Below are 26,246 nucleotides of genomic sequence, written 5' to 3'. Positions count from 1 at the left end.
TATATGGGCAAACTATTATATCACCACCACCACTGACACAAAGCCGGATGGATCCATGCTTTTTATGTTCTTTATGCCAAATTCTGACCCCACCATCCCAATATCACAGCAGAAAAAGAGACTTCTCAAATAGGTAACATGTTATCAGGTCTTCCATTGTACAGTTTTGGTGAGTCCTCTTTTTCTCAGCTGACATCAGTAAAAAAAATATATATATGTGAAGAAATAATAATTTAAACAAATTTATCCTCTCCCGGTTACATCTCCCATCCATTGTCCATCCTCCACCCACTACCCCCCTGCGTGTGCAGTGATTTTCTCCCTTTGTTTGGTAGAAGGGGCAAAAAGTGTTCTTTGACCCTAAAAGTTGCAAACCACTCAGCAAGAAAGATGAAACCTGGACACATTTGGGTGTCCCAACAGAACAATGATTGCAAACACACAAAAACTGAATGGTTTAGGAATAGATAAAGCAGGCTAACATAAACTTCTGGAATGATCTTCCCAAAACCCAAACAGATTTAAATATAGAAGAGTGTCCAAATACCCAACGAAAATCATGCCAGGAGCTTGTTGATGGCTAGTTCAGGGACATCTTGCTGAGGGACATTTAACCAAATATTAGTGGCTGTGTTTGTATTTATTTGCACCTTTATTTATAATTTTAACCCTGTGTGAATTAGAGAAAATCCAAATTAAATTCAAAATTGTGCAGTCAATTAAAGATTACATTATACTAAAGAATATGTCGTACAGTCATTCCACCTGGAAAAAGAACAGCTCAGAGAAATCAATAGCTCAAAATTACTACAACGATCATGTCCATGATGAGTGTAAGTAAACGTCTGACCACAACTGTATAACAGGCACACACACACTGACATCATACTAGAGGTGCATGAGAGGGCACCGTTGAAAGCATCATGGTCAATTCATATTAAAATGTACTATTACTAAAAGATTCATCACATTTTATGTTCCATCAACTTACCTCTGCGATGGTGATAGCCAGGATGAACCAGGGAGGGGGACAGTAGGTATAGCTGTCAAAGTACCACTTGCGGTCGACCTCACGGGTAGCGTCTCATAGGCAACGTGGCGGACCAACCGCTGGGACAGTCCTAAGCCTGCCTCGTCTCTGAGACTGCAGCCTTTTAGCTGCCTGCTGCCCTGCAGAATGGCCCTCCGGAAACTGTTGGAGCGCTTGTTGCTCATTCTATCGAAACAAACATAAAAAGAGGAAGAAGAAATATTAAGAATGGAAGAAAAACTGAAGAGGACATGCGCAGTCTAACTATAACCATCATTATTAAAACTCACTATCAGAGAGTTTTTTCAACTGCTGTATCTGTGAGAGCAGATACCGCCGATATGGTCATCACAAGTACACAGCTCAGAAACCCACCGGCTGATCAAATCTTTTGTTTTACAAGGGCAGCAATCGAAATAAAGTTGCTTCAAAGGCAATGACAAGGGAGATAAAACGGCTTGTTTCATGCAGTCGATGAACTGAGGGACTGCTCCAAGGCCAAGGATAAAAAAAAAGGATTATATTGAACCGTGAATCATTCAAAACTACCCAGGCTGAGAGTCGAAGGACAAAAAAAATGAAGCAGGAATGTGTATGATTTGGTGCTGTTGGCTGAACAAAGGCATTTTTCACACTTTTATGATATCCAATAGGTCAAAACGATTAACTGACTAAGAAAATAATCTGCAGTGAACTGATAATGAACACTGCCAGCCACCCTACATTAAACAGTACAGACACGTACATGCATTAAAAGCTAACACATCTTTTGCTGAACAAACATGTCCATCACAAACCCGTTCACGGAAAAAAAGGTGCAAAATTCACAAGAAATTAGGGTTTCCAGGCTTTATCGCATTTGTAAATGTTTCGCCATTTTCAGCAGCCTTGTTTGAGCGTAACAGTACATCAGAAACGTGAGAATAATAATAGGAATGTGTTTTAGCTGCCACTTAATTATCTTTACATTTTCCACAAATAACCAGACGAAAAAATATTTGCACAAATCTTAAGAGTAACTGAGTAAGGCCCTTTGTTTTGCATAGATGGCAAAAGAAATGCTAGTTTATCCTTTCCAGCTCTCTGCCTAAATCACAGCCGTCTCTATGCCGTTTATTGCACTTGCTGTGTGTTTCATAAGATTCTTGTCCCACATCTCCATCCTTCTCTCACTCTGGCTATCGGTCCCAGTCTTTCCCTCCTCCCCCAATCTGTTTCCAGCTCCGCTCTGTTTATGTGACACTCCATAACTCAATTTACGGCTATGTCTGTGTCTCTAGAACTGCAGGAAGCCCAGATGTGTCAGTTAGCAGATGCTACTTTAAGGCAATAAGGATGAGTGTTATTGTTTTCAGCAAGGGCAGAGAATGGGGAAAAAAACATAAATGTGATGTGGCAGCGGAGCTGTTGGCAATAGAGGTAGATGTGGACGGTAATACTGGATCTTCAAAAGCTACAACTTTAAATTGGCTTCAAAATTGCGATGTGTAAGAAAGCTTCAATTGATGTTTATTCAAGTACGAGCACTGGCTTATCAGAAGGAACATTTTAGTTTAAAGCCAGCAGGCTTATCTTCTTGTTTACATCTTGAAAGCAAAGACACTTATCACAGCTAAGCTCAGTTTAACAGAAACGGCACGAGAAATAAAGATAAGAAGAAATACACGAAATCAAGAAAAACAATAAAATCTCTGAACAGTTGTCTGATAGTTCTTCTGACGCTTTTTAATGAGACTTTTAGATGTCTCAGGACTCATTGTTTGGAGACAAACTTCAAAAAAAGCCAATTATTTCAGCCTTTATATCAGTCACAGAGAACTGTGGGAAAATGATTACAGGTTACCATGGCCACTTCGAGACCGCACACCGAAGCAAGCGCTCTCACAGACATCCCCCCAGGCAGCCATGCCCATAAAGACAGACAATTCTTCGTGTGAAGCAACTGTGATTCCTCTCGTCTTTGCGAGGCACAAAAGAAAGAATAATGTTCTGTCTGTTTTCTCGCTGCCAAGAGGAGAAGGGAGAGGGGCAGAGAAGAGGTGAGAGGCACTGATGAGCGTTCGGCTAGGAAGAGACAATTTCTCTGTTTGATCAGTGGAAAATACAATCAGAGAAAAGAGACGGAAGAAGAGGCAGAGGAAGAAACCAAGTACAACAAGAAGGGGACAGAGAAGGACAAAGAAATATGATGAAGGCTGAAAAGAGACTATAGTAGTGTGCAGTTTATGCCTTAATGCCTCCGTTAGCCCCACCAGGTCAGCCCTCAGTTTCATCTGTTTTGTTGGATTACCCTCAGTTTTTTGGCAGAGCGCACAATGTTGGCATCAACAGAGCGGCTTTTAAAAAGCACAGACAAGACACACACGCACACAAGGTGGTCACACAAAAAAAAAGTTCAACCAGGCTAACTTTTACCGCAACACACAAAACAACATCATCCGTCCACATTCCTGGTGGACTTACTTTCCAAGCCAAGTGAAACAATTAAAACAACTTCCACTGTCATAACAGAAAATCCTTTCTCATATGCCACTGTGTGTTTTGGCATTTCCACAATGTGTCTTGGATTGCGTTTCACTGTCTCCACGTGTTTTCCTGCCTGAATGTCGACGATTGTGTCGAATCAAAAAAAAAAAGAAAAGATGTTGGGAGATCTTACACCAGCATAAACAAACGTCCACATAAAAGAAGAAAAAAACTAACATAAAGCTCATGCTCTCTCAGGTATACATAACACAAAACAGGACATGTGAGCACGCATCATAGGTTATAAACATTACCTGAATTTATTCCACTCGGGCAAGAAACAGAGTGGTTAAAAGTGTAGATATTTTGTAAAGTATAAACACATTACGTAGCTATTTTCTGCCCAGGAAAGCTGTAAAAAAATGCAAACACATCAGAGTGATGTATGAGAGAGTTAAATACAAGGAGAAAAATGTAAAGGAGAATGTAATAAGCATACAAAATAAAGAAAGAAATAAAGAGCTGGAACCTGCTGTTTATTCAATGCAAGAAAGGCAGATGGAAAGGTAAAGAGTTAGAGAGGATGAAGAAAGCGAGCGAGCAGTGATATGAAAGCTAACTGTGATGGAGCAGTGAGCAGGCAATTACTGACAATCACGCTGATGGAAGAGCTGTGGTGCAAGGGAGAGATGGCGCAACAAACAAAACCCTCACAGTTTGTCTCTGTCTGTCCTTTCCTTTGCCCTCCTTTTCTACTATTCCTCCTACTCCTCTACTCTGCTCTTTCTTTGCTGCAGTCCTTCCTTCTCTGCCTCAAGCTCCAGTTTGCAGTTGGTACTTTTGGAGCATCGTGACTGCGTGTTTACATACCACGCATTTCTTCAGATAGTCATATAATGTTTCACAAGCCTTTTCACAGAGCTGTGGGTTCACATGTGAAGGATCCCACCAACAACATTTTTACTGTTGACCAATCGAAACCGTTCAATGTTAGTGTTAAGGTAATCGAAATTCAACTGCTGCATACTGGTTTGATCGTCAACACACAAAGTGTTGACATCTTCAAATTGTTCATTCAAAAGAGAGCAAGGTAACACATTCTAACATTTTAGCAAGTGAAAACAGTAAAAGGTAAAGTTTTCTTTACAAACCTCTTCTTAAAAAACTTACTATGTTTTTTACAAAGCTCAGGAAATGTCTAAAGATGGTCAACCTTTGTAATCCACCAGTGCAAAGCAGGAAATCTTCACATTTGAGTAACTGGAAGATGATGATAAATGCTTTACAAATCTGAAATTTTTTACTCAAACATGCACACCTTATTACCATAACCATGAGTCACTCCTTTCTCTCTTATGTGTTTAGCTGCTGTTGGTGCTGCCTCTGTGAATGTATAAACTATACTTCACTATATTGTACACAAAGATCCACACGCACGCAGACCTCCATTCCTTTCTGTCCCACTTCCAGTTGCACACCATGACCCACAGGCTCTCACGTGACATGAATGCACCAAATAGAAATGTCTTTTGACATTTTTTCCAAGCTTCCTACAGGCCTCATTCCTCACCCACTGTATGGCACAATAAACAGCTCCGAAGAACTAGAGAGACAGGGAGAGATGGACTCTCTTACAGTCAGAGACAACAATGAATTCCCTACAGTCTGTACAGAGATGTACACCCCCACCGCATCCCTTAGCCACCCAGTAGTTATTGTGTACCACATAACTACTCCTAAGACCACTTCACAGTATCCTGGGTCAGCAGTTGAGTCTCCCACGATGTATAGCAGCAAGAAAAAGAAAAGAAAAGGTTATGAAGAAGCTAGCAGGCTGAAGAGACTTGAGTGAGACCTTGGACAATCAGCGGAGGGCTGTGGTTTGAAGGTGAAACTGTAAGTGGAGCAAGGTGAGCCTTAGGAGGGGTAATTCTCACCAGACAGGGAGTTATTTCCTATTAGGAGCAATCTTGTGTAGCTGAGGTGATTTTGGAATATGGTGGATGTAAAGCTGAAAAGTTCCAGATGTGACAAAAAAAAATGTTCCACAAGTCACAAATAAATCTCAGTTTCTGCACATTAGGAGACAATTAACGAGTCTTGGCCATACTTCAAACAGTTTTGGCCTCATACAGAGTACTATGAACAATTTTTAATCAGTTCCTTTTTAATGTCTCTAGTGTTTAGAGTTGTACTCTACTGCTTGCATTCTTTAGCCTTCGGGTTTGTGGAAGCTTTATGTCATCACAATTAAGTGAAAAGGTGTGACGTCCACATGAAGTCATAAGTATTGAGTCTTTGACACTCACCAGACACTTAAGTATAGTCGTTCAGCTGATCACAAGCAAATATCCATCCGTCAATCACATGGCAGTAACTCAAGTAGACATGTCGATGCATATTGGTGCTAGACAGAGTATTTCAGAAAACTGCTGATATAGTGGGATTTTCTCACATAACCATCTTTATGGATAATACAGAGTTACAGAAAGTTAATCATCTCACCAGGTTGACAAAGTCCTGATAACAGATCTTTCCATCAGCATTGCCATCAGCAAGGGCCAACAGGACTTCCAGTTTGTGGGGGTCGAGCTCAGAGCCATGGGTTGCCAGCAGGTCCCTGAACCGCTCTGTACTGATGAAGCCTGAGTTCTCGGGGTCATACTGCAAACAAAAACATATGAAAATGCAAACGATTATTATTGATTCATTATTTGATTGATTATGTGATCACCTGTTTAAAAGTATTATTTAAATAGAACAGACAGAAAAATACTAGACAAGCGAAACATGGTGTCTTTATGGACACAACACTTGCAGTATATCAAACAGGAAAATACACATTTTAAAAAGTCTAGAGTAGTCAGTTTCACCTCGTGCACAGTTTTCTGCAAAGCCAAATATCAATACCCTAAAAACCATCAGCAGCGGTTTAGTCATGGTTTGAAGATCTTGTGTAAAAGAGCTCTAATTGCTCTAAAAGGCCCAACTGTGGAGATGCAGTAACTTATAACAGCTTTGAATTTCACTTTGAAATGACACCCTGCACCGCATTTAGCCACAGGCTGCTTTTTGCTCATGAGAGGAAGCATTCAGACATATCTGAAAAATAACATACCCAAGATTTTCTGACAAATCCAAATATGTCAAAGACCTTCAGAGCAGTGATTACTAAAGCACTTAAATGGTAAAAGAGCTCTGCTTTTTTCCTCCACTCCTTTCTTTCCTTTGTGCCGTGTGGCTTCAAATCTTAAGTGCCAATTTATAGTGAAGTTGCCACTCAGCCTATGCATATATACATGCACGCACACAGACATTTAGGGGGCCAGAGGAAGGACCTCTTACAGAGGCTTTCTGATTGCAGAGAAGTGAGCAGTGTTTCTGGAATAATTCTGAGTGAAATGTGAAAAATCACGACGCCCTAAAACAAGAAAAACAGAAAAAAGGTACAGCCATGTGCGACAATATCTGTCTGGCCTCAAATTACACTAGAAAGGACTTGAATGTGTTATTTGGATGTTGGGTTGATTGTGGATTCAGACAGAAGACAGTTGCTGCCTCTCTGCTTGCCTCTGTGCATGTGAGTGTGTATGCACCATGTAACTCTGTCTTTCTCCATCTGTATATTTGCAAATGTGCACATCCATGCATAAAGATGTGGCATTCAGACAATATTAGCCGCCTGCCAGACTTTGACACCCCTGAACCAGATATAGTTACAGCACGCATGCATGCGCGTGTGTATGCAAACGTGTGGTTGCCATATGACAGCGCTAGCAGAAGCTGAGCACAGCCAGTCTGGCAGCAGGTGGGACAACAGACAGAGAAGTTCTAGCTCTCTCTAACATTGTGTGTCTTATTTTTACATGTTATCTAACAGCGATGATGCAGTTTTCATTTAACGCAAGTCCATTTGTACATTTTCAAGCCAGTGTTATCTCTGAAATTTGCATCTAGCCTGAAACTTGTTTATATGTAGTTCGTCTGGCAGCAGACAATTAAATACAGCTCGTTCCAGCAGGCAGTCATGTGTAGCAAGCATGCCGGTGCTACAAAGTATAGTAAGTAAAGTGTATGCTATGGACTGACTCATCAGACAAACGACAGATGTTTTTTAACACATGCAGTCGTGGGAAAGGACTCTATGCAGTCCTTTGAAAAAGTTTACCTTCACTTGCAAAGGAATAAAGAGGTTAAGAAGCAGCAAGTGCTGATGACCAAATACACTTGATCAGATATTCAGCAAGTGTGAGTTTATTAGTCTGGAGCATTCAAGCGTAAGTTAACACAATGCCACAATCCAGCAAAGTGACCTCTAAGTCAGATGTTCAGAGAACATGCAAAAAATCCAAATGCTACATCTCAACTTTACAGGCCTCAGTTAGCATGCTAAATCACGACATTTTAGCGTGTTAAAAAAAAATCATGACAAAAGAATTAGAAAAAAAAGACTAAACAATTGTGTTTTGTTTGGTAGTCTCTTCTCTCTCAACACGGCACCTGGACAAATCACTAGACCTCTGACACAATGTCCTGGGACAGATGAAACTTTAACGCACAGCAGAATTTTTTCTGCCAAAATGAAACACAGCATAGCAGTACAAAAACCTCACCCAGCTGTCCAGCACAGTGGTGGATGGGTGATGATTTCAGCTTGTAGCCACTATGACCATGAATTCCTCTGTATGTCAAAGCATTCAAAATCAAATGTGAAATTGCAATGAGCTGAAGCACACCAGCAAACTACAACAGAGGGGCGGGAAAAGAAAATGTAACTGGACTTAGTCCAGATCTCAGCCCGATTAAAATGCTGTGGCAAGACCTGCGGGAGAGCAGTGCATAAACAAATGGCTGAAAACTTCACTGAACTTAAGGAACAATGTAAAGACGAGTGGGACAATTTTAATCTATCACAACGTGAGGAAGTAATAAAGTCATATAAAAAATGATGACCTGTGAAAATGTTTTTTCCACTTGACAGTAAACAGAAGAAATGACTGACAGCAGATAGTAAGGGAGACCTTTAGAGTACAGAAAGCATGATGAGAGGCTCACACGATTAATGCATGGAGTTCTCAAATGTTGAAAAACAGCACAGTTGCAACAAAGCTGTACATTTGCAGAAAAGGAAGTAGCATGGAAAAGTGTCCAGATGTCTGTATTTTTTAAATAAGCCATAGGTTTTCCCACTTCACTATATAATGGCTGACAATCTGATTCCCTGAGAATCAGCTGTTTTTGTTTTGTTTTTATACAACAACTGATTTATTGAAACCCATGCAAAATGAGTATTTTTCTGATGCACAGACCCTCAAAGTACATCAGGTTGTGCGTTTGAATTTTCTTCATTTTTCCAGCCTTTTTGAGCCTCTTATGTAAAGGAGATAGCTACATGAATTTTCAGGTGTGAAAAATGCATTTAAAGTCTGATTTTTTTTAAAGGCAAAAATGTTCATAGTAGGAAAGTACAATTTTGCATAGCTTCATTAAATGTGTTCTGAGGGGATCAGATGGAAACCTTATTTAGATTTGACTGATTTTACTTGGAATGACATTACTACTATTCAATATTATATTCAATATCACATGAGTAATATTACTTTTGATGATGTGACTACTTACTCTCACATACATATCTGTGAGCAATGTTTGGGAAATGTGACTGCAATCTGAGAAAAACCATAGTTTAATGCTACCAGATGTAGCACTGAGAAAAAACAAAATAGGACCACAAGAGTAACCTCACCAGAAGGGAGCCAAGTGCTCTTCGTGTCTAATGACCTCAAGCATACAGTGCTGTGAATAAGCATTTGCCTGTTTTCTTATTTTGTTGTGTATTCGTCACACTTACATATTTCAGACGATCAAAAATTTTTAATATTAGACAAAAACAACCCGAGTCGATACAAAATGCAATTATTTAATAATTAGGGAAAAACAACTATCCAGGACCTAGCAGGCGCTGTGTGGAAAAGTAATTGCCCCCTAGACCTAATAACTACTTGTGCCACTCTTGGCAGCAAGAACTGCAATTAAGCATTTTCAATGACTGGCAGTGTGTCTTTCACGTTGCTGTGGAAGAATTTTGGCCCACTCTTCTTCGCAGAATTGTTTTAATTTAGCCACACTGAAGGGATTTCAAGCATGAACATCCCATCCATTTGTGCATTTTTCAATATTAGACAAACAGTCACCCCTGAATATGCTCAAACTTGCACTGCTGAGTGCAACATGCTCTCTTTAATTTATGCACCACCAAAAAAATCTCACTTAATGCGTAAAATGTTAAACTCTCCTCTACAGAAGTAAGAACAAACCTTCTTTTGCAGATCAGTGAGCGCCCGTTGAAGACATTTTGTCATGATGAAGTAACGTCAGCCAAAGCCAGTCTCACCACTGTGAGCAAGGCAATATGTTCAGTGTGTGTGTGTGTGGTGTGTGTGTGTGTGTGTGTGTGTGGTGTGTGTGTGTGTGTGTGTGTGTGTGTCTGAGAGAGAGAGACCCTGTCATATTGTTTGTCCCAGACTGTGCAGGGTTATTTCAAACCAGGACTAAAGGATTACAGTCCAATCCAAGACCCCCGCCACACACACCGCCCCAATTTTATCTCACACCCACCCTACTTACAAACCCCCCCCCCCCCCCCATCAACCTCCTATCACCCTCCTCCATCTATCCCCTTCACACAACACCCTCTTTACCCTACATCCATGCACCTCTCCTTCACTTCTCCCCTTTACTTTCTCACTGTAAAGCAAAATACAAGAACTCCCTCAGAAGAAAAAACAAATAGTTCAATAAATATGCCTGTTATCTCTTCCCATGTCACTCACAGATGCAGACAGCCATGCATTATTTCCTCACACACACAAACATCTTCCTCGCTCCACCCTGCAACACCACAGGCTTCATAGCTGAGTGAGCACCCTCTGAAGTCAATGGGCAGACTGCTGGGGTGGAGCTGCAGAGGGACACACACTCAACAATGGACCACTGATGGCAATTTCATGCAAGGTTTAGCCAGTTCCTTCACTCCAATTAGTGATCGTTTCTTTTGATGCAGGTCCACACAGAGAAGGACATTATATCGCACAAAAAACATTTTTGACCAAGACTCTTGGCACAAGCTAAAACTGGCACATTTAAGCAAGTTTAGTTTGTTTGTGTATCATTTAATCAATTTAATTAATTAAGTTCTGAATTAAATGATTAACATTTAATTGCACTTTGCAAAGGAAATGAGTGTGAGCTGCACATAAAGATGTACTAATGCTGTTTTTAAAATTATTGCACCGACGTTATTATCATCTGTCTAGCAGTTATGAAATAACTTTGAGTTTTGTTGGATGCATTTTGGCTTGTGGTGTAATAATATTTCCCAGATCTAGAATTTGAATAGCTTCTATCCCAGCACATTTCATTTTCATAATTATGTTATTCTCTCTGCTTCATAAGGCCTGTTTTGCAAGCAGCAAAGGGAGTGTGATGCAAATCTCTCAGATTAAAATAAGCACACACACACACATACTCTCAAATCCTGGTACAGACATAATACCATAAAACATTCACAACCAATGAGCCTTCATATTAAGGGCTTCTCAGCAGCCTGTCAGGGGGAAGAGGAGGAAAACAACAGAGGGAGGGGAGTGTGAGGGGTGTTAATGCTGAGGCAGAGGGGTGCATTTTGGACACAATGCAGGGCTTTTTGTCTTCATCCTCATTTTCATAAAGCTGAATATTAAGGAAGCAGAGGGGAGGCAGCATGTGAGGGTCAGGGACTTGTTTTTAAGGATTTAAGTTTGCATTGAGAGCCTGGAGAAACAAAGCAGGCTGTGTAAAATATACTCAAAACAACTCGAGGATGATAAAATCGAACCCTCATTTATTTTAAGTGGCTGAAAAGAATGAAAACACCGAGATCCTCTGCTGTACTCTGGGCCTGGATTCCAAAATATTGATCACAATTTGTGTTGCTGTGTTAAAACATAAGACCGAAAGCCTTGATCTGTCTGACCTTTTAGTTTTTCAGTGACCATTGACATTGACCCCACACTGTTTTGAATCGCTGTCTCTGAGTCGTGAGCTACTAATTAGATGGTGTCTGGAACAAGAAGCACAAGCTAAGAAGAAGAAGAAAATTGGACAGATGACGACGTCCCAAACAATCATCTTGCTCTACCACAGCTGGTGGCCACGCTCAAATCCTGCTACACCTGTGATGGGTATTTTCAGCTGCTCACTAATTTCCCAAGGAAATTCCACAGCAGATGGACACACACGTTTGATTTGGCACAGACTGTTAGATAGGATGCCCTACCTGATGCAGCACGTCCATTTATCTGGGCCTGGGACCGGCACTAGGAGTACACTAGTTTTTGACCTCATGAAGCTGATCTCAAACCAGATATCTTTTACATGTAAGGCTAATGTTTAAACGACTACATCACAGAGCCACTCAACGCCTGCTACACCAACAGTTGTGGTCAGAAGTTTACATACACTCATCCTGGGCATAAATGTCATGGTAATTTTGGGCTTTTAAAGATTGCTTTTCTTGGTTAGAAAAACATCTTTAAATCACTTTAAAAACAAGAACTGGGTGCACGTGTTTGAATCTATTCTGGACTTTCTCGAATCCACTCAGGGTCAAATGCATACAAACAAGCTCAAATATATACATACATCGACTTCCTTAAATCTTCCACAGTGCCTTTTAACCTGTCAAGGTCAAGGCTTACTAGTGATCATGTCTGACTACAACTGGCAGTTCTTCTTTGACAGCAGCACTCACTGGATTAACCAATATCCACAACTATTGGAGAATCCAAGGAACTCAGTGAAAAATACTAGATCTGCACAGATTGGGAAGATCCTTTGGAGCTATCTCTAAACAATTTAAGATTTCAACATCACCACTTCAAACAATTGTATGTAAGTTCAAGTTATTCTGATGTATCACCGGTTTGCCAAGGTCTGTAGAAGGCCCAAAGTGTTACCCTCAGATGAGAGGAAATTGGTTAGAATATTCAGGAACAACCAAGGAGCCAACAATTGCACAAGCCTGCCATGAACTAGAAACTCCTGGAACACCACCGTCGTTCTCCACAGTGAAGACAGTTTGAAATCGCCATGGACTGAGAGGGTGCCGATCAAAAAAGAAGCCCCTGCTCCAAAACCCACACCTCCAAGTTCGAGTGAAATTTGTAGCTGCCCACATGGACAAGCCAAATGCCTTTTGGAGAAAGGTTTTATGGTCCGACGAGACAAGACTGAGCTATTTGACTGCCAATGTGAGAAGCTTGTTGATTGCTACCAAAATTGACTGATTTCGGTGCAGACTGATAGTAGAGATTAAACCAAATATTAGTGGGGGATATATGCATATATTTGGGTCTGTATGTATCCCAATTTAAACCCAAAATACATTAAAACTTATTTTTAGTTCAAAGAATGCCTTAAAAGCCCCAAACTACCATGACATTCATGCCCATAATGAGTGTATGTCTTACCACAACTGTACATCATTAAACAGTTAATAAGCTGTCAAGCCGTTAAGAACTGATGTGTTGAATGCTGAAATGGGATAATTGCACACAGTGGGAAAACTTTTTATTCTGTGTCTGACAAAACCTTTTTAATTGTTTCCGAAGAAAATGAGATCTGTTGTTCCACTGCTGACAGTAAACTTATGTATGATTTATGCAACATCAGCGGAAACAGACTGCCAAAATCTTTGATAACCTCATCTACATTTAGACAGGATGTACCCTGGAGGCTCTGCAGGAAGAAGTTCATACTATAGCATGTAATCACAAAATGTAGGCTGTGAGTCATTCTGACAGTCACTCTTTTCCCACTGCCTACTTCAGAAATGTGGTGAAACAAACTAACAGGACAGGAAATTGAAGCTGCATCACCACAGAGCTTGCTAATTTCACACTGGAAAACAATTCATTCAGTCATACGGGTTGGTGCAGTAACAAGCGTGACATGTGTGACCTGTCTCACTGGGATGGAATGACACGCACGAGTCATTTTTCCCATTGATAATGTCACTCTATCCCATGTAAAGAATTGTCAAGTACCTGGATTACCTGAAAGCTGCAAAGGTTTGCACATGGACAAGGACGGGAGGAAATAAACAAACATGAATAACATCCTCCTGGTGGTGTAGGTACGACTATGGCTAAGTAGCAAAGCACCGCGCTTGTGGCAGCACATCCAGGTTGAGAATGCAATTACATGTGTTTGAGTGTATGCAACCACACACTGCAGGTGGTTTTAAGGAGGGATTGCTAAAAATAGACACTATCTTTAGGACGCAGCAGACTTACTTTGGTAGTATTATTTGATATTAAGAAGAATTAGAGAGCAGAATGCATGTAAATACAGTCAAACATACAACTTTGGCTCTGCAGATGTATGCTCAGCTCAATTATTTTTTTACCTAAATAATGTTATTTGGGGTATTAAGGAAAAATATATATTACATCTACATACAGTGTATCATTATTACTTCCTTCCAGTTAAATACATGGTGTGGCATAATCCATCAGCAAGCAGCCTGTTCAGCAATATAATTACCTACAATCATACACACAGTCAGACAGTGTTCAGTTGTTGCTATTTTAAGGGACTGTGCAGTACAAAAAAAGCAGCTTCTGCCTGCTCGAGTTGCTGACCCACAGACAAAACAAGATTTTTGGTTATCCAGCCACTGGCGTCTTGTATTTTCTACAGTAAATCAAACCATCTCATTACAACTCACAGCAATGAGGCTATTCTACCAGTGTCCTGTTAAATTCTTTCAGAGAACAAGTTGCTTTTCTGTAAAACACTTGGAGATGTTGAGGTTCTCCCAGATACCTGTACTCAGATTCATTCACTTATATGTTAATGCCCCTGATTTAGAGCAGTGCTACTGCATAGGTTTTTATATAAAGTGTTACAGTATTTTTATATGTAATACATCATGAAGGATGGAGCATGAAGGCAGAGCAGCCAAGACAGGCTAATTGACTGTGGCTGACATTACAAAAGGCAATTTAACGAGCTGGCAGATTCTCATTCCTAATGACTTTTGTAAAAACAGCATCTGAACTTCAAGCTGCTGGTGTTAGAAACTCTGAGACACCCTGTTAAAGATTCAAAATCTGTCTCAGTAAGACTACATGACATGTTTGATCACTGAGTATGAGGACAGCACTGTAATTAATTAAAAAATATGTGTGCATGGAGTCTAGAGGGAATCAGAATCAGCAATTAAAAATTAAAAATCAAGCAAACTTTTCTCAGGAAATCAGAGCTTGTTCAAAACATCCAGTTCCTTAACAGCTCATCCATTTCGTGGCCCTGATGTAGCTGGAGCTTATCCCAGCTGGTCATGAGTAAAAGGCAGGGTACATCTTGGACAGGATGCCAGTCTATTGCAGGGCCAGCACAGAGAGTCAGACAACCATTCACATCCAAGTTCACACTGACACTAACTTCATATCACTAATAAAACTAACTTGCATGTCTTTCTACTGTGGGAGGCGCAGTGACAACATGTAAACTCCACACAGAAAGGTGACAGCTGGCCAGCTGATTTACAACCAGGAGATCCTTGCTGTGTCCTATTCAAATCAATCATAGTAACCAATGAATATTCTTCATTAACTTATGAATCTGATAAGAATGATTACTGAGGCCTGGCATGCAGATAAACAAGTTATACGAAAAAGAAATTCCTGAATGAGAGTCAGCTAAAAAGAACCTTATAATTTGAGTTAACAAAGTTCAGTCAGGGCAAAGAGAAGGAAATGCAACTATTTGAAACGTGAAGTGATTGGGAGAAAATCTCAGTTTGATTAGAGCGTTATATCAAACTTAAGCACACCCAAACACAAGCACAAATACGCAAAGGTAACTGAAGATGCTAATTTTTTCCTTTAATTTGCCTCACCTATAAACATGGAATACACATGTAAATTCAAAAGGGAAAACAGGAATGTAATAAGCATGTGAACAATTTTACATGTAGATTCCTGTCTAAATACAGTCTTTGAGTGTTATTGCCTTTCCTGAGCTGAACACACACACACACACTCAACACACAAGTATTATAATTCCACTTCCCTGTGCTTCCTGAATATTCCCCTGGCATGGAGCAATTAGCAGTTCTAATTAAAAAGCCCGCCTCGTTAAAGCTTGTTAGTCTCCTTGCTAATTACACTGAAGCACCAGGGAGGACAGGCAAAACCAGCGGCACCTCATTCACTGGCCATTACTCAGACCCTACAACTGAAACCACTCAAACACACTCACCTTCTCATGTTAATCAGGCTTTTCAGGATGTGACCTTGACAACAGGAGGGGTTTCCCTGTGTGATTTTTTTCCTTCTTCTGCCTTCTCTTTCATCTTTCTCACACACCGCATTCTTTTATTTCCTTGCTTTTTTTTTTTTTTTTGCATTATCTAGTCAGCTGAAAGAGTACATATCAGAGTTATTGCCACTGTAAGCTGGAGACGCTCTGTGGTTTTAGAGCTTGTCATAAGCCCCACTAGCAGGACCCAGCCTAATTTAGGAGACTAGTTCGGGTTGAGTGGAGCCGACAGCTTGTCAGCGGAGGCAACCCTTAATGGTAGAGGCGGAGCAGCGACGGAGAAGTGAAAAGTCAAAACACTCAGACCGACAGCTGACATCACCCAAAAGACCCCAGTCAAGATTATGGGGCTATGAGTAATCATGGATGAAAATCTTCATGTTGGTGATGTGTGTGTCTTTGCACCAATTCTGGCCATTTCCATGCGAAGTGATGCATTTGAAAAGGCATTTTTCCATATTTTCCCTTTAGCAACACAAAACCACATATACAAAATTGCCATGACACATGTGTAGTATGCAGAATCCTAATGATTTATGGTGATTACTTTATTATGCCCTGATTTTTTCTCTGCCCTTTGGGTTTTTTCATTTCAATGTTCTAATAGACAAGCTACTATCAACACCTTTGTTAATATACTTTATCTTTGGCTGCACAGTTCATTGAATTTTAATGTTCACGATTTTGGCTTCCCACAATTAAATGAACGTGACCGAGAGACACTGAAAATGCATGCTAAACTCAAAGCAAAAGCTAATGAGGCACTCCCTAAATCAGATCCTTAACCTGTCCCTGCATGTGCCAGTCACAGCTGCTCCCTGCATCACACAGCTTGAGTTTTTCCGGACGAGTGTGGATGAGCAAAATTACATTAAAAGACAAATATACAACAAAACTGAAATGTCTTACATAAGAGAAGATGAAGAGATTATCCTCCAAATGGATCACCCTCTGTTGTTTGGAAATACTTTTGATTTCCAAACAACAGCGCTTGATTTAGCCCAAGTGTTGCTAACCGAGAACTAATCATGTGCAAAAAGTGCTGTAGAGTTGTGTCTACAATGAGCTTATTCAGCCACCTGAAAACAAACCACAAACTGTATAAGTATAATGAATGCATGAATATCAAGAAAACCTATGAATTGGTCACTTACTTAAATCATCCAGTATCAACTCTGATGTCCATAAAAGTGAGTCCGTACAGCTGACAAAACTTACTGAAATCACCAACCAATGGCCAAAGATAGGAGCCCACTGAACACGGTGTGTTTTAGTCATACGCATCATGCATGTACAAACACTTCAACAGGCAAGGTGAATAAACACCCTGTTTTAATTAACAGGTATGTAGCTTAATGTAAGAGTAGTGTGGTGTTGATGTTATCCGGATGCAAAGATTTGTACAGATATGAAAATGTGAAAGGAGTGTTTACATGACAATGCAATGAAAACATTTTTTGCCAACACAATTGAAGAATAATTGTGATAAATAACCACAAACAATACTGAACAAACTAAACATGATAATCATTTTGGCCATAATCGTGCATCCTTAATTTTATCTGTTGGTTTTAAATTTAACACTACAAGGAAATAATTGGATAACAACTTAACAATTAAGTATTTTTCAAACGTGATCACCATTTTCAGAAGTTTTGTCTTGGTGCAAGTATGCTCAAATGCACATCAATAACATCAATAATAACTCTCATTATTTTGAAAATTCATTTACCAAAAGGTTCAAAGCCTTGCAAACACACACATTGTAAAGCATATATACACATGTAAGACAGCACAGCAGTCAGCTCTCTTTCGAAGTAAAAAGTGCCAAATTCACGTCGGTCAGTCTGACATCAGCAGTTCTAATCTTTCCCACAGCCTGGGGCCAGTTTGACAGCTTCCAGCTCAGGCAGGCACTGATGCAGACGGGCTACCAGTCAGTAGCCCGTTTGTCGTATCATTGTTTTCTGACAGAGAACAAATTCAGTTACCCAGACAAAACCAACACCGTTCAGAGCAGAAGAATTTAGCAGCATCTAATCGTTACTTTAATTATGCTCTGCTGTGCATGTGTTATTTTTTTAAACCTCAAAGGGAAGAACTTTTTACTGAAATGAAGGAAAAACAATCAGCTCAAGTCAACTCGTCTCACACTGAAGCTGGATGACTCGCTTTAGTCTTGCTGTCACACAGATCCTCTTTTCAGTTTCATTATCATCCGTGTTCAAAATGAACTTTGAAAGCATTCAGCTGGGGAGAGATCTCCACCTGGGATAAACACAGAAAGGAAGATCCATTACCTCTCTGCTCCTCCCAGGTGGATCATCCGCCGGTGTCACTTGAAGGCTGAGTGACAAGACGACAGCAGAGCGGGGCGAGTCGTGAAAGGAAGGGATGTGATGAGCAACCACAGTTTCACACCATTAATTTCTCAGACTTCACCTCTCTTGTCGTGGAGGATTCTGCTGGAAAAGGTCAGCCGTCTGGCTCGCATAGAGACCAGCTCACCATGCATGTCACGGCCCCCGCTGGCCAAGCCAGTGCTCTGCCCACATCACACTTCGAACGCATGACTAATGACTCAACAAGACTTCTAATAGCCCCCCAAATGCCAAGCAGTGCCTGTTAATGCAGCCATAAAAACTTAAGACTCAAAGGCCAAGGCCACAGATGAGTAAGGGAGAAGAGAGAAAGGAAGAGAAAACAAGGGAAAAGCTAGAAATAAAGCAAAGAAACTCAGGAAAGGATTAAAAGGATTAAAAGTTAGAAATATGCTGACCATTGATGGGGGTTAAGCTGGCTATCCAGTTGAGACTTTGATCTTTTGAGATAATGGTAACATTTCTCTTGCTAAGTCGTGATAAAATAACATGAGGATGAAGTTTAAAATTATAATACTTAAAAGAATGTCCAGATTGTAGCCTACAAATGGAAGCTTGCAGGACAGAAAGTACTACAGATTCCAGGTGCCTGATAAAATTACTTCTTTTGATGCAATAACCTTCAGCTGGGCACAAAACAAGTCAATTAAGCAACAATGTGACAGAGCCTACATCAGCATGTTCAACAAGCTGAGGGAGGACCTTTCTTGTCCCAGCACAGCTTTCTATTACAACCCACTTTCATTAAATAGCAGGACCAACAATTTCTCACCCACTCCACTTTCTTTACCTCGTTACTTATGCTTGAATATGAGCGGTGTTTTCCCCTGGGAAACTCGGGTGAAACACTGAGGGGCAAGTGTTGCACAGAACGCACACTTGAACTTGTTATTTCCCCGAGCTTGTAGCACAAAAAGATGATTGTTGTAGGACAGAGAGCAGGATGAAGCCACTTTGCTTTGGAGTGTAAGAGACAAAGGAGCAACAAGAGAGACAAAAGAGTAATCACTGAGAAGTGCATGCAAGTAGCTCGGGGGATGTGAAATACATATAATAATCAGAATAATAATATTAAGAACAATAATTATTCAAATGTCAATTTTATTAAGGCTGGCATTTTACAAACCACTTAAGGACGCAGAAGAAGATGTGTAGAAAAACAGTGTGAGAAATAAATAAAGTCACTTAAACATAAATATGTGATATATACTACATTATATTCCAAACTATTGCTAATATAGCGTCTCTATCATGTTTGCTGACGAGGTAAACAAAACATTTACTAGTGATGACAACAGTTATTTCTGTTTATGTCTGCTCTCTGGTGAAATTACAGACACATAAAATAGTCACAACATAAATGCAACAACCTAACAATTGCAGAGCGGGCCAGAGGTGCACAAGGGTATGACCCTGAAGGGCATACTGGCCAAATGTATGATTTTTGATTGTCTGTGGGCAGAATGGTGTAACATTAAGGTCCTCCCTCATTGTGACGTTCACCTGAAAAACCAGGAGAAGTGGGGAAAGAACAAAAGTAATGTGTTATATAATGATAATGTATTGATAATGCTTATCTACTCCATTACCTGCTAATCTACAAAAGTGTTTTGCTATACGGGATAGTTCTGTAGGACAGAACTCTCAACTTTTGTCAACTAATTCAAAATAAAAGTGTATTTCAAACTAAGGACTGAAACTATGGCACCATCAAGAAAAAGCTTTGCACTGCACTTTTGAATAACGTACAATTTAAATCCATGTATAGAACATGCACAGTATGTATCAGATCAAGTAGAAACTGAATGAAAAGTTGTTTCTCTTTTTACCTTCGGCACATGTATATGTATGTATGGATATGTGCAGTTACCTGTATATTTACAGGCTTGTGTGTTCATGTACCTGTACCTGTTCATGTATAACTTTCCATGGATTTACATACATATTTGTATGGCTTCTACTACTGGATGTTACCTTATCGTAAGCCATTGCTTGTTCAAAGTGTTCAGGTTGAAGACAAATAGACCAGGAGGCAAAAATATCAATAAAATAAAAGTTGTTTTTAACAATTAAACTAGAAAAGAAGGACAAGGAGCTAACACTATCAAAAGAAGTAAAAACACAACAATGTCTAGAAGCTGCACAAAACAAAAGAATCAAAAAGGTTAAATGGTCAAAAACAGCCTTTCTTCACAGAGCAGGGTAAGAAGTCCAGACACACACATCGCTCACAAGCTGGAAAAAAAAACAAAAAGGCTCTCTGGCACTGAAGCTCTGGCCTTAAGCACTCCTGGCCTAATTGCTGATTGGAGGCAGCTGCACAGAAGGGTGGCACTTAAGGCAGGAGACACCCACACAGGTATAAATCACAGTAGTCTCAGCTAGGGTCGTAACACTCATATTGAATAGAACAGGGTTACACAGGTGTTTCATAAGTGCTCAGAGAGTGTGTGTATACATCAATAGATCAGACAGATTTTTTTTTTTAGCAATTTTGGTCATTTTCTAAAAGAAATACTCAGACAAATAATACAAGAACAATGCAGAGCTGTGTATGGTAAAAGTGAAGTCACTTGATGTTTAAGTTTGAGCATTAAATTGAACCAACTCTCTTGTTTTTAGAAGACGAGAAAGAGTCCAAATAGAAAAACTTTCTGAACCGAAGCTAAAGTTCACTCGGCGGAGCAGCTGGTTGCACCTGGACATGTCATCCCTGCTCCTAGTAATTCAACTCAAAGTCTCATTATCAGCCCCCCCCCCCCCCCCCCCCAAAAAATAAATAAATAAAAATTATCAAATTTCAAATGCATGGCATTACTTCCAAAACTGTATTCACTCAGATTAGCTTATCAGCTCTCACAGAGACAGCTGACTTGCAGACTCTTTCGGCCACAGTATCTCCAATCTTTCCTTTTTCCTTTCCTTTTTTTCCCTGATACAGCTACCGCTCCCTTTTGTCTTCATTTCTCCTCTCTCCACTGCTTCTGTTCTATGTGATGGAAGTGCACGTAGCCGTCCACAGGTAATTGCTTTTTCTTGCGAGTCTAATATACTCTCTCCGCTCGCCTTCTTTTACTCTGTCTACTTCACCATGAAACAGCCAATTCTGACACAGTACATATTTCTGTATCAAAAAGTATGCAAATAAGAATATGTGAAAATACACTGCTTCATTTATTCTTTTAATTAAAAATCTTTTAAAAAAGATCAGAATTATGCACTGCTACTTTTTTAGGACCACTTCGGTATCAAAAATATTTTTTGAGTTAAGTCAGGTAAGTTGCTCATTTTGTTGCTATAACATAAATTGATTTTAGAGAGTCTGCTGTTGTGTCTGGGCAAATCAAAGCCTTGCTGGTCACCTGTCTCACTTGACAGATCAGAAACCTTCATTGATCTTACACATACACACACACGCGCGCACAGACACGAGGCACGAACAGAGTCATCTCAGGCCATCACAAATTAGCATGGGCTGTCACCGTTCCCTTGCCACTGGCCGGTAACCAGGCAACGTTGATCCACGTGAATGTCTTCAGTGGGTACGTGTGTGTGCACACACAGATGGAGTATATGGATAGGTGTCAGACGCAAAGGTATTACTTTAAATCTGTAGACATCTTACTGTGCTGCATGGAGATAGCATATAAACATACAACTATACACTGAGACGGAACAGCTTCACAATTAATTCATCTGTAAACCCTGATCAAAACTACAGGAGTGGTTTCACATTTAGTTATCATTAATGACAATAAGTACAGTTCCCAGGTGACACTGTTTATTAAGAGATCCTCGTCTACTTAAGGCTGAGGAGGAAATCCTGCCTGAGTGGGATGCTTATTGCAAATTTAACCTTTCTACAATTGCAATGGTGCAATATCCGCTTAATGGTATCATTATGATACGATTGAGACATACAGTGAAACATTAGATCAGGCTAGATATCTGAAAAATGTCAGAAACATCATTTCAGTCAGTTTATTCATGGTGATAAGATGATAATTGGTGTTTCATTCCTCCAAAGCTTAAGGTGGTATTAAAGTAGCTTTTTTAAAGTGTCTCCGTCTATATTTAATCCACAGTTTTTTGTATTTTTATGGACTCTCTAGATTTTAATAGTGTCTGTAGAGCTGTTATGCTGTGCAACCTGTGTTCAGTGGGTCTAAGCAAACCTCTACTGTAATATTAGTTTCTGCTGAAGGTGTGAAATTGTACAACCTCTCTTTTCTGTGCAGCCACTCACTGCTGTAAATACTGGCATCCTCTTTATTCTGCTTCACTAAGTAAGACCGAATAGAAAAAACATAGGCACTCTGCCTTAAGCAAATAATCTTAATAAGAAAACTCACTTCCATGTAACTATAAAGCACCTTGGAGCAGCTTAATCTAAATTGAATGTTTCTGGTAACACAGTATCAATACCCTTGATCACCCAGCAGCATGCTGAGTATCTGTCCCATCGACATCTCTGCTAATTCCCAACACATCACAGCAGCTCACTGCACAGACAGCTGAGATCTATCACCGAGCGCCACAAAAGAGGGCTGCATACCAACTGTGTGTCCCCGAATATCCATTAACACATCCTTAGATGCACACTTCATTGCACTGTTAAATCACAAAGCCTATGTACCCTTAAGTTTAAAACCACATTACTTCCTGGTTTAAAGCTGTTGCAGACAAAGAGCTACTTTGGTCTGTGGTGACAAGATGCAGTCATAATATCATCAGTTTTCTTTGACAGATGCTGAATGGGGAGACATTACATTCAGGCTCTATATTTTATTAGCTCCAAGTTCTGCGGTGCTACTTGTTGGATGAAGCTTACTCCATGGAAGCCAACTGTTGCAATAACTTTGATAAACCAAGTGTGAATGAGACACAAACTAACCATGGGTGAGTGTTACTACTGTTATTCCTATGGGTTCAATAGAGTTCTGTGATTGGATTCTGTGATTTTCATGTACTATGCTTAGGTTTTGTTTAGTTTTTGTAAAGATTTTACTATATGAATTAAAACAGCTCAATTAGACCAATTAAATGTATGGCTCTGGGATCACCCCTTCAGTACAAAACATAAATCGCATCAATGAGAACAAAGATGACACTGACACATGATGCTGGGGTGGAGGTGGGTTACAAAGCAGCCTGCAGACGGAGCAGAAACTGGCCTAAATAGAACACCCCTTAGCTTATTAGTTCGTTCTGCAAATCACATGTAAGACTTTTTACAGCTTTCAACTTTCACTGCTGTAGGGATGTCACCTGAACTGATATGTTTCGTACCATTAGTTGTCCCAACCCATAGGTATGTATCGAGGCAGTACATACCTATGGGTAAAGGTATGTTCCAGTCTTTTGGGACTGAAGGAGGGAGCGTACAGCTACAAGTGGTCTAGTCTATCCTTGCATCCAGAAGAAGAAGACTAGTGCGATTTCACATTGGTTCTGCTCCAAATTATTGGTAAAAAAGGCGGAATCTGCAATGACAGTACTGTGGTGTGGATGTGGTCTCTGGCCCGCTGCAGAGGAGGGTGGCACGGTGAGCTCCCGGGCAGCACGGAGGCGGGGCTGAACAGGTGTTTGGGACGAGTGACTGATTGTGACTCTTTTATTTTCAGTGACAGTCGAGGAGGGAGAGTGGAGTGACCACTGAGCGAGTATCTGTGTCCCGTGTATTAAGCCGAAACCACAGTGAACAATAACAATAAAATAAGTTTGCTGTCACTATACCCCTGGTCTGTGTGCGTGTGTTGGGGTCCGACATGACAAGTACTATGGATTCAACGGGGGTTTAATAAGGGATCATAATTGATTCACCAAAGGCGAGATGCAATTGATGTTGGGCGGAAGCTTCCCAATGTAGCGAAGCACCCAAGACCTATTCAAGAATTCAGTTTGAGTAAGTTTCAACTCACAGCAACAAAATGTGATCTTTCTTGGCCTTGTAAGCTCAACTTTTATAGCAAACTTTAAACTCTTATGCTAATGTAATGCAAATGTAACATTTGTAGGTTACTCAGGAACCATCTTAACCTTGTTAACAAATATACTTTAAAATTGTAAACTTTTCCACCATGTCTGTGTTTTAAATGACTTTTTAATAAAGGAGTTTGTGTCCGCAGGATGATTGTTTTTGTTTTGGTATCCAACTGGGTATCAAGAATCTTGCAGTTCTTCCGGTATTCGTACCGACTACTAAATTTCTGGTATTGTGACATTCGTAAGGTACTGAACACTGAATTCAGAGTTACATATTATAATTGCGTTGATGGTAAAAGCTGGTTTACCAATATTGATCTCTAGTCACGAGCATGTGTAGACTTGGATGTATGCTTGGATATCTACAGGTGGTTTTTGACATGGGGTTTAGAGTATCCAATGTCATGTGAACTTTGGCAGCAGTGGCAACAAGCTTATGGAGGGGGACATGGTATAGCAAAAAGCACATTGCTAATTAAATTACACATTACATGCCAAGAAACACTTTTGCAGATCCTAAGTGCATCATTGACAGAATGGCATTAATCCATGCAAAACAAAAACTGCAACATTTTCTCCTTAAATACTATTACCTGCATTTAGAAAGAATTGGGAAAAACTCAAATTTAAAGCCTTCACATCCACGAGTGGGTGTAAGAAAAAGATGTGCTTTCAGAGTTATCTGCATTAGTATGGATGGGGTTTGATTTTGTCTGACAGAAGGCAATATGGAGCGGGACAGACTGGTTGATAGTTTAAAAGATGGGTGAAATGAGAGAGAGAGCTGTACTGCCCCCAGGACATTTCCAGAAGCAGAGGGGATTGTAGCAGACAGCTGAATGGCCCTCAGCAGGCTGTCTAACATGTTTCAAATAACACTTTACCTCCCGTCTGTGCTTGTGAAAGCATTCACACTGGAGAAAAGCATGTATGGAAACACAATTAAACACACAAACAAAGACACAAACTGGACACGCAAGACAAGACATGGCCAGGAAGAAAGCTTTTACACCACAAGAGCACAAATGTCACTTTTACAGACAAACCATGTGAGCTAATCTGCCAGGAGGCATGGAGAAGTCAAAATTCATGTCAACACACACATACACCAACAAAGTTATAACAGAGCATCCATGTCACTCAGGCAAAGGGCACAGGCAGGTCAGCGCTGAGACAAAGATGGAGATTAGTGACCTTTTCTCCCAAACCTCCCTTTACAACGAGGTGAGAACCCTTCATTATAGCCAGGCCAAACCCTCTATCAAACGTCCCTTCAGTGCTCAACACATTCAGCAGCTCCTCACAGGATAAGAAGGGGAACAAAAAGTGGGGAGAAACATTTGTTTAATGAGCCATTCCCCAGGCTGTCTTTCTCTCGCATTCATTCCTCTCTTTTGCTACAGGCCTGCCCTCAGGTCAGCTCTCCCCAAAACACAATCAAATCCCTGCACCACTGATGGCAGCGGTTCCATTCACCACAGAGATTTATGATCTATAATAGCTGGCAAATGGACCCGAGCTTGGGCTGCCCCAAGGGGAGGCCCCAGACTTATTTTCTTTAAATCTCAGAAAGAAAAGGAGGGAAAGGGTGAGCTGCGAGAGGCTGGGGGTGAGGATGGTGGAGTTAATCTGGCTCTCAGAAACATTTTCAAGGTAGCCATCTGGGCCGGGTGGGATTTTTGAAACTGTCTGTCAATCTTAAACAAGAATTTCTCCCTTAATAGAAGAAACACACTGCATGCAAAAGGACATGTTACACCAGTATACAGAACCCTTCATTTGCTCTTTGGGGGCCACTCTGTAAGCAGGAGCTTTTATTAATCAGCTACAATCAGGCAGCCAGCCAGTTAGCTGTCTCCTGATCCTTGGCAATAGTGGAAAGTCCCATTCGGCACCCTCAACTTCATAATCCTATTCCCATAATCCTTAGAACTCAGCGAGCAGAGACAATCCCCACTCTCTCCATGGTCGACTCCCCTTTCCTTTTAAGGCAGAAGAAGAAGGGAGTTCTTTCAACC

The 26,246-nt window shown here is 40.4% G+C and overlaps 1 protein-coding gene across 1 annotated transcript in view; it reads right to left on the bottom strand.

Moving 5' to 3' along the window:
- Positions 1-5,992: 5,992 nt before the first annotated feature.
- LOC146490382 (rhomboid-related protein 3-like) overlaps positions 5,993-26,246 on the bottom strand; it is a 41,341-nt gene continuing 21,087 nt past the window's right edge. The window contains exon 4 of the mRNA XM_085153255.1: positions 5,993-6,160. Coding sequence (XP_085009381.1) covers positions 5,993-6,160 — 168 coding nt within the window. The remainder of the gene's footprint in view (positions 6,161-26,246) is intronic.

Source organism: Neolamprologus multifasciatus, unplaced genomic scaffold (genome assembly GCF_963576455.1).
Source record: "Neolamprologus multifasciatus unplaced genomic scaffold, fNeoMul1.2 chr06_unloc_1, whole genome shotgun sequence".
NCBI classification, from domain to species: domain Eukaryota; kingdom Metazoa; phylum Chordata; class Actinopteri; order Cichliformes; family Cichlidae; genus Neolamprologus; species Neolamprologus multifasciatus.
This window is presented reverse-complemented; position numbering and strand designations above follow the sequence as displayed.